This window comes from Drosophila virilis, chromosome 4 (assembly GCF_030788295.1).
Source record: "Drosophila virilis strain 15010-1051.87 chromosome 4, Dvir_AGI_RSII-ME, whole genome shotgun sequence".
NCBI classification, from domain to species: Eukaryota; Metazoa; Arthropoda; class Insecta; order Diptera; family Drosophilidae; genus Drosophila; species Drosophila virilis.
The window spans coordinates 12,786,162-12,795,711 of NC_091546.1; the positions used below are offsets into that span (position 1 = coordinate 12,786,162).

The 9,550-nt window shown below is 38.9% G+C and overlaps 2 protein-coding genes across 5 annotated transcripts in view; one reads left to right on the forward strand and one right to left on the reverse strand.

The window, feature by feature from the left end:
- Trim9 (E3 ubiquitin-protein ligase Trim9) overlaps window positions 1-2,387 on the forward strand; it is a 113,450-nt gene extending 111,063 nt beyond the window's left edge. For 3 of the 4 annotated variants that reach the window (XM_015173295.3, XM_032438124.2, XM_002052000.4), the window contains one exon: window positions 550-2,385. In XM_015173295.3, the coding sequence (XP_015028781.1) occupies window positions 550-839 (290 nt within the window). In that variant the 3' untranslated portion in view covers window positions 840-2,385. Of the gene's footprint in view, window positions 1-549 lie in introns of all 4 variants that reach the window. The other variant, XM_032438125.2, reaches the window with a different exon arrangement.
- Window positions 2,388-4,462: 2,075 nt separating this feature from the next.
- Window positions 4,463-5,984, reverse strand: LOC6628487 (lipase 1). The gene is made up of 3 exons (XM_002051998.4): window positions 5,846-5,984; window positions 5,116-5,787; window positions 4,463-5,053 (listed from the first exon to the last, which is right to left on the reverse strand). Exons 1-3 carry the CDS (start codon window positions 5,978-5,980, stop codon window positions 4,529-4,531), a joined length of 1,332 nt encoding a protein of 443 aa, XP_002052034.1. The 5' UTR covers window positions 5,981-5,984; the 3' UTR covers window positions 4,463-4,528.
- Between the last annotated feature and the right edge of the window lie 3,566 nt (window positions 5,985-9,550).

Sequence of the window (9,550 nt, forward strand, 5' to 3'; positions counted from 1 at the left end):
CAACGCGCAAGTTTTTAAATTAAATTTTCATGTGCAAAAACGCCTCAGCTCCGAAGCTGGAAAATGAAATGCGCAACTTTTGCGCAGGTGGCGCCCCCAAGCGGCTGACATTGACACTAACAATGCAGTTTTGCCAAGTTATTTTACGAGTTGTTGTTGTTGTTATTGTCGGGGCTGTTGTTGGTGTTGTTGTTGCAGCTGTCATTTAAAATATTAGAAAAGTGAGAGAAAACCTGACAATGAAATGGAAAATGCGATTTGGCAGGGGAATTGCACATGAAGCCATAAAACGGAAAATAAACTTAAAGTTCTGGTATTGAAGAATGCATTTAAAATCCCATTTCTAAGTTTGGAATAAATAACAGGAATAAAGAAAAGAAAAAGCATAGTTGAAAACTATGATTGAATGCGTAACTAATCAATTTAGTCTGCAAAAATATATCGATACTTATCGATTTCGCGATCTTAAATGAATTCGATTTGTTCGTTCTGGGCATAGCTTGGCATATTCTATAAATTGACCCCATATTATCTACCAATTAATTTCAGGCAAAGATGAGAAATCCTTTGCCATGTACATCGATCGGCAGCGCTCCTGGTTCCAGCACAATTCCATACACGAGCGCCGCGTCGAGGGCGGCATCACCACGGGCAGCACAATTGGCGTTCTTCTGGATCTGGAGCGGCACACGCTCAGTTTTCTGGTGAACGAGATGCCACAGGGTTCGGTGGCCTTTCGGGATCTATATGGTGTTTTCTATCCGGCGGTGAGCATCAATCGTGGCGTCACCTTAACCATGCACACGGCATTGGATGCGCCAAAAATGGATTATTTTTGAAGTGTTTTTTGGGAGGGAGTAGCGAATTGTGTAAATATAGCTTGGCATTTAGTAGTTATCGGTGTCTATATACATATATACTTATATATACTACCCATAGCCAATAGTATAATCTATTAAAACATAAAACACTTACTTATATACTTATGCTTATAACTGTAGTCTCGGGCAAGGTTTAGCGACATATCTACAAACTACTCGTATCTATTCAAAACTCTAGGCAACGTTTCTAAAACGCTGAACATAAAAAAATAAACAAAAAAAAAAAAAACAAAAAAACGAAAATTTACTAATTAAACGGCGTTGCTTGAATCAAATAATTATTATAAATAATTGAAAACGAAATTACGTGTAAAATAAGATGAAAATAACAAAAATACAAGTTATAATTGTTTATTTTATTTTTGCAACACACAAAGCCAAAAATCAAGCACCATGCAAAGTAAACCAAAACGAACATGAGAGAAAAAATAAATTAAATTTAAATGCTTCAATTTAAAAATCATATAAACCCAAATAAACACACTAAAAATCCATTAGCCATTAGGGTAGCTCTGAAAACACATATGTGTGTTTCTATGTGTGAGTGTTTACCAAGTTTTTGCGTGCTAAACTGCAAGCCAAAAATTATGAAAAATATCAAAAAACAAAAAAATGCAACAAAACAAACAAAAATAAACAAATTTTGCGTGGCGCAAATAAACTAAAATCAAAATAAAATACCACAAATTGTCAGGGGTCTGGCGAAACGAATGAAATTTCCACGCCCATAAGTATTTAGTGTTAAGACTGAATGCAAGTTTTACAAGCTATTTGAATGCTGCCTAAAAATGAAAGTAAAAAAAATTTACAAATATTTTAAACCTTTCACACAATGTTCTCAATGTTAAGTGTGCAATTTTTCAAAATACTTATAAATACGCGTAACATTTGCTGGAATCCAATCACAACAACAAACAAAAAAGGAAAAAGAAACAAAAAAAAGGGAGACAAACACATTTCAAAGCCAATTTTGTTTGCCTAAAAACGAAATTAAATTTGCATTTATCTATAACTATTAATTAACGTACTTATTATTAAGTTTTGTGTAAATATCAGCATACTGTATTTTATATATATATATATATATACTTATATATATATATGTATTTTTCATTTAATGTAATTACTTAACAAACATGGGCTATAAATGTTCTTTTTTTTTATGAGAATTCACAATCTACATATACATTAATATTTGCTAGTTTTACATGTGTAATATTTAAATTTAAACCCTATGTACGGCATTATTTATACTTTTAGATTTAAGTCCACAAACAAAACTAGAAATCAGCAACAATTAACGTAAAATTAAAATCACTATGCATGTTTAATATTTATAATTGTAATGATAACAACAACTTACACAATAATAAAAATAATACAAAACATTATAAAACAAGCAAACAAACGAAAAAAATACGGAACATTTTAATGGCATTATCAACCACAGGCACGCAGACAAGTAAATGAGTTTATTTATAAAGCCATATGGAAAACAAATAATAAATATTAAAATTGCATATGCAAATTTATATAATAATGTTTTTGATTCAGTCAGTTTGTGTATTGATGCCTCATCAACTTTGCGAGGAGCATTTAAAATTTTCTAATTTCGGTAGAGAACGTAATTACTAAAAAAAAAAAAAAAGAAATAAAGCAATTTATTATTGAGAATACATGCACACTTCGGTAAGACCTTATTCCATGTTGAATCGCTCTTTAATTTTGTTATGCTCTGTTTTTAAAGGCCTTTTCTAGAGTTTGAATCTCATTACTAGAGAAGCTAAATACGGAGCTAGATAAATAACGTGGAAATATCATAACAAAATTTAGATGCTAGTAAGAAATAAATCAGTAGCGATTAGGAGGAAGCTCGAAAATGAGCTGTTTGTTAAAAATAGCCAATTTAAAAGATTTACAATTGCATATCCATATTTAATATTTATATACTCATGAATTTTCGAACAGCCATATACATAAATTTTCCTTTACATCCCATAGGAGCAATCTGTTTAATTGAGCTGCTAGTTTATAAATAACTCGGTCAAAGATAAACTAAAGCGTTGTTTGTATTTTGAGATGGATTTCGTACTGTTATTAATATGGATATTTTATGTGGAAGTAAAGTAGCAACTCCGACAAACACGTGCCACATCCGCAACAAGCGCAACAACAACAACAATAACAGCGCAACTGAGAATGTTTGGGGAATTTGTGAACGCAACGAGGCGCGAAAACATTTACTCAACACTTAGCGTCAGTTGGCAGCTTGGGATGTTGCAAGTTTCTTAGTGTCATGGCGCAAGGGGCAGCTGCGGGCTGCTATGTAGGTATCCTTGCGGGCGACGTGCGGCGAAAGTTTTATGATTTATGAAGCGAACCAGCAATGGTAAAAAGCAGCTGCCCCGTACCAGTTGCCTGGCCCTTAGTTGCCGCATGCGTCTCGGACGCAACATGGCTGACGACGACGCGACGGAAGCGGATGTGGCCGACACCCCAGAGTTGCTCTGGGGCCGGTGCGCGATGGCAGCTCAGCGCCTGCTGCAAGTTGATATGGCTGCCAACCCGGATATAAAAATTGCACTTTGATGCGTTTCCCCCAGACCAACAACACACACACACATATACACATACACACGCTCACACACATGCATAGATAGCGCACAACAACTAAAATAGCAAACAATGCAAAGCCAAAATAATAAAAGTTGTCTCGCGGTTTTTAGCGCTGCGCTCATTAAAATTTCGCTTAGAGCGAAAGTTTTTGTATGCACAACACAACACACACACACACAACAACAACAAAAACACCCAGGCCCACACACACACTTGTGGCAGGCAAAGAAAATGTCGGCCTTTGCATTTGACACATGCAACTTTCGAAGCGTTTTGTATTTCGCAGTTTTTGTTGTTGTTGTTGTTGCAGTTGTTGTCGTTCTTATTCGCGGGCTAGAGTTAAGTGTGTAATTTATAAAAGTGTGGGCGTGGCAGCGGGCGTGCTCAGCATAAATGGAATACCAAAACAACAGCAGAAACTGCGTATTGTTGGCGACACATTTCTCGCTTGAGCCGACTATTGTCGGCACACAGCAACAACAACTACAACAACGATAACAACAGGAATTAGAACAATAAACCGTCGACACATTCAGCAATTGGCACAATGAACTTTCACCTGCGTGAAGTTTTAAGCTAATGGGCAAAAATCCCGAAGACGGTGAAAGTTGTATTGCGAATCCACAAATGGTTGCATGCAAAAGCCATGGATAGAGACCAGAGGGGTATCAGAAGTGGCTAGAAATTGTGGCATATATAAGAGTCAACTAGGTGCTGTTGACTATGAAAATTCTAAATGTAAAACTAACAAACAACTGTCAGAGAGCGGCAGCGCTCGGACCCTTACCTGTAGAAATATAACCTGAGAAAGAGGCAATACTTGGCTATAAATATACATATATATAAATAATATCAAATATCAGGGCAAAATATATATACATGCGTGTATACTTATAAAACTTGAAACAAATAGCTCTAACTGCCAAGTAATAAGTAGAGTATTAAGAGAACAAGTTGAAAGTGTGTACAATTTGCCGACGAAATATATTTATGTTCCCAATAACTTACAGAGCCCCACACCCATAACCGATTTATCGTGTCTCGTGTTTCGTAGCATCCTGCATCTCATCTTCCGCATCGTCCACCGCATCTTCCACCTCCTGCACTGTTTCTGCCGTGCTGGTGGTCTCTTCGATATATTCCCTGGTTGACTGCGTGCCATTTTGTGGACCGCCCGCTTCCCAGAGTCGCATCACTTCAAGCATCCGGGGATGTGCTAGGCGCCTGGCGCTGATGCCCCAGACCATGTCCATGTGATTCCATTTCTTGTTGGGATACATATGATCCTCCACGACATTGGGCAGCCGCTTGATCAATCGCTTAACGTCCTCGACAGCCGACAGGTAATCATTCTGGGTATAGTACAAAGCAACTGGAGCTGTAATCCGTTCCAAAGCATAGTCTACAGGCGTGGCACGACCGTAGATGCGCTGGTTCTCCTTCGCATTATAGTCGTAGGAGCAGAAGCGATCTGACAATTGCAGCTGCAGATAATGGAGAAATTGTTTGGAATTGGCACCGGCGGGCACATGACCAAACATCACAGGTAACATGGTCTGAGGGGGGCAGAAGATAAGCAAATACTTTGGAGATTCGAGGTTCCATTTCCGTTACCTACCTTGTTAAGCTCCGCAGTATCCTTGCCAATTATTTTCCACACGTAGTACATGCAGGTTTGCACCGTAGCTGCCGACAGCATGCAGTTGTCCAGCGCCAGATTCGAGTGGGGCGTAACCTCAGCCCGTTCTCCCAAGACTTTTAACAGGTTGCGGCCCAATCCCACCAGTGGTCCCTTAACATGTGTCATATAAGCCACTGGCGCCAGAGCTTGCATGATATGCACCTTAGCATTGTACTCGGGCCGACTAGAGGTCATCACAAAAAAGGTCGTGGTGCCCTGGGAGTGGCCAAAGTAGCTCAGCTTCTGGTAGCCAGTCTTGGCCAGCACCGTATCGATCATGGCGGGCAGATCGTACATGCCAATCTCGTGCCACGAGAAGGACCAATAAGATTTGTCCGTGTTGTAATTTAACTTGACATGGCCTCGCGAGTAGCGATTGCCGCGCACATTGCCCATCCAGACATCGTAGCCCTTCTCGTAGAGGAAGTAGCCCAGACCGCTGTACGGACCCATCATAATCCATGTTGCTGAGCTGTCCTGCAGTCCATGCACCAGCAGCACAGGCTTGGCTCCAGGCCTGGGAATGCGATGCATTTGCAGAATATACTTGTCCTCGGTGGTCACTGAATGCGCCTCCCCCGGATACTTGTACTTGGCCAGTAGCTGGAGCTGTAAATTGTAGATTTTGGAATAGTTTGATTCCGAGCATTGTCCGAACTCTACGCACCGTGTTCAGATGCGCATCCTCGATCACGGTGGCCGGATAGTTGTCCTCCAGATAGCCAGCTCCACCTGCTGCCCACAGCTGACTTAGCCAGAGCAGGCCCAGTAAATAGCTCCAGTGGCAGCTCGCGTGCGGCATGGCCTTTAAGATCAACGACACTGAACTGATTTTTACGAATAAATTCACTGGTTATCACCCGCAAAAAGCAGTAATTAGATGCGCCAGCATTCAGCTTTGCGGCTTACCCAGCTTATCGGACAGGCAATCGCTATGTCCATATTTCTGACAAAATCAAGCTGAACAATGTCCAAAAGGTGGAAGTTACGAATGTCGAACAATATATACTCTGTGGGATTATATGATAAAGTGAATAAGTTTCTATTGGTGCTTAAAATAAATTGAATGATTTGATTGTTACTGTGCCGTATAAGAAAGAACATTTAATCAAATAATCTGATCTCAAAATTATTTATTATTCAATCAATTTTAAAATTAAAATAGAGAGACATGAATATAATATATATATATATATTTAAGTTAGCTGAATTTTTATATCAGATTTTTTAATGGGGTATGTTCCTATAAGTATATTCTGTCTGATGTCAACACGAAATTTTTCTATAAATTCGTCGCTAAATTCATGCCAAAATCATAGTACCCTCAAAGGCTTAGAGAAGACATGTTAGCACGAGAGGTGCAAAGTTCGATATGTGGACGCTTGTGGGCTTTTAATGAGCAAATCGATCAAATCAGATGCTGATGACGGGCCGATTTATAGCCGCGGTCAATCTGCCAATCAGTCAGTCAATCAGAACGGCTGCAGCCCGACTGCCTATTGATATGGAAATGGGAATAGAAATGAAAATGAAAATGGAAATTCAAGCTGAGATTCGGCTAATCAAATTTCATAGCGGCTTTTCAAACTGTTTGCCGGTTTGATTGAAAAATTAAATTTTTAATTCAGTTGCGGCCTGTGCATAGCCTTCAAAGCAGCCTGCCAGCCTGGTTGAACTTTGAATAGTCCATCTTTGAATACCCTTTATATATATAAATTTTCATTTTGTGCGTCTTAAAGCTGATTCCCGACTGCCACTGTGGTAAATATATGTGGGTTTAAAGCATACTGCCTGATTTAAGATTGTTTAGGGGTTTTGGCTCAAAACGTTGTGAAAAATTAAATGATTTATTAACAATTGCCCGTTGTACTGAAAATATTGCAAGTCGTGCCTATTTTCACACACATGATGCGGGCTACATTTCATCTTCACGCAAAATGCGTTTTTTGTGAGATCATTTAATTCTGAAAAAAACTACTTTGTTTTTTTTTTTCATTCATAACGTTTAAAGTTACAAAATTGAGTGCAAATCAATCTTCATTGGAGTGTGTACAGGGTATTATCCTGGTGTAGCAGCCTCTCGCTTGGCCACATTCTTAGTTGTTTTTGGCTGCTGTCCATTGAGCCAATATTTGAAACGCTTTCGTTTGGCTGGGTGCGGGCACATGAGGGAGCTCTTGTCATTGCCTATGTCATCGTTTTTTACAATTGATTGGCAAAAATTGATTTCAGCTTTTGCATAAAATATTTGGATCCCTTTATTTGCGCCAACTGCTGTCGCACAGTCACTGCATGACAGCCTGACAAAGAACCGGTCCATTCAAATTCTGGCTGCGATTCTGGAACTGAATCCCCGCTAGGACCGTAGGCATGCAGCGGCCTACAACTTCAGCTGAGTCGGCTGCCCAACAGTTCGACATTTGACAAATAACTTAATTCGCCGTTGTCACCACATGTCGGCAGTGGCATTCACTGGCAGTCAGCCGACGACACGCCTGACAAGCTCTTGCCCCTTTCCCCAAGGTTGTGGGCGTGGCCGTTGTGGGCTGCAACCAGCTAGGCTGTACATATATATGCGGCTGGAAATCAGTTGAGAATTTGCTAAGCTTTAACATTTTATAAAACCTCCGATTGCAACAAACAAAAAATTTATTTTTAAATGTTAGAATATTTTAAGGAATTGTTTCGAATTTACCATTTCTTAATAAAAATGAAAGTTAGTTAGTTAGCTAGGTGATAAAAGCTTCCAATTAAAAAGATTCCAATCACTTCTTTTGTAATGTGCAGAGAATGCTGAGTGTTTAATTTAGAAATGCATACCTTATTTCGCAGATAAATTTGTAGTGTATTTCTATGTAGACTTTGAAGTCCGATTGCGAATTTCTTCATTGCAATTTAAGAATTAAACTTTTCACAGCTTTTGTGCAATTTATTCGTTGCACTTTTGACCTACTTTGGGGACAGGTATACAGATTGCAAGTCGCGGAAAATTAGGTAATTCCCTCTGCCCTGGAAGGTAATCAACGTCAGACCGTTGAACACTTTGAAGCGTGGCGCGTGCCGCGACAATTAGCTAGTCTCTATTTTGAGAGCGAGTGCCAATCAGACGACAATCAGCGCCTGACTACACGAATTGCCACACAATGTTGCCACACAGTGTTGCAGCAAGCTGGCCAAAAGCCAGCTGAACTCTTAAGCGCAAAAGTGGGCGGCTATTGAAGCGGGAGACCAATCAATTGGCCAGCCCTTTTGCCATTGTTCAATGGGAGCAGCTGTTGCTCTTTAAATGTCTTGCCGCAGCCTCCCAGAGACCCAGTTTCCTCGATTTGGTGCAGAGTTCAGCTCGTTAAAGAGCCTTCGAGTGCAGCTGTGAGCATCTGTAGCTGCCAGATTATGATCAGCATTGTTTAGTCGCAGCATTTAGGCTGCCACTTGGCCATTAGTTGCAGCAGCTGCCCACTTCCTTGCCCCACTGTCCCACCATTAGCCACGCACGTGACTTTTAATCACGCGCGCATAAAATTTCATGCGGAATCACAGACAGTCCACAAAAGCCAGAAAAAAACGCTGAAGGAAACACAGCCTGGGCAATTTATAGAGGCGCTGGCCTGGTTTATAGCTTTGGCAACTTTGCCTTTGTCTAGCTCATTATAGGTACAAGTCTCTGTGATGCTCTAACAAAGGGCATAATTATTTGCAAATATATTTCGGAAAGAGAGATGCTTTCAAATGAATTTAATTTCAGTTTTCGTCGTTTATTCAATTAATAAACTCATAATACAAAAATTAATTGTAGAAATAAATTCTAATTATCTTAATTAACCTTTTTTCTATTAATTCTAAAGCTTAATATTTTATTATATTTCGAAGCAAATTGATTAAATTTAATTAAGGTACTTTAAACAGTGTTTGATATTACACTCTTTACTAATTGTTTTTGATAAATCAATTAAATTAAATTGAGTTAAAACTTGTTAAAATTTTTTCTATTCTGTTTATTATCTTGCATAAACTAAGAATTTATTCAGTTTATTAATCTGATTACCACTATATAGATATATATTATATTTTCCCAAGTATTTTTTTTTTAAATTAATTTTTCTTATACTTTATTATAGTTCTCATTGTATGAGACTTATTCTAGGGCCTAATTTCAATTTAATTGCCAATTAAATATCTTTAGCTTATTGTGAAAGGTTGCTAGAAAAGACGTATTTTAGCAGAGCATTTCATGTTCGTCCTTATTATTGTCACATGTCTTAGTAGCAAGTGGAAAACAGAGTTCCGTTTTCTTTGCTATTTTTGTGCGTAACGCCAAACTGAATAGTCCAAGTGGAAGTTGAGGACTTGGATGGGGCCCAAAAGTTAGCGC

What these genes read in the sequence shown, in the direction of transcription:
- LOC6628487 (XM_002051998.4), bottom strand. Translation starts at nt 5,980, where the DNA reads ATGCCGCACGCGAGCTGCCACTGGAGCTATTTACTGGGCCTGCTCTGG. An exon ending in AGGATGCGCATCTGAACACG is followed by an intron (nt 5,788 to 5,845) that starts GTGCGTAGAGTT and finishes TACAATTTACAG; the next exon opens with CTCCAGCTACTGGCCAAGTA. An exon ending in ATACTGCGGAGCTTAACAAG is followed by an intron (nt 5,054 to 5,115) that starts GTAGGTAACGGA and finishes TGCCCCCCTCAG; the next exon opens with ACCATGTTACCTGTGATGTT.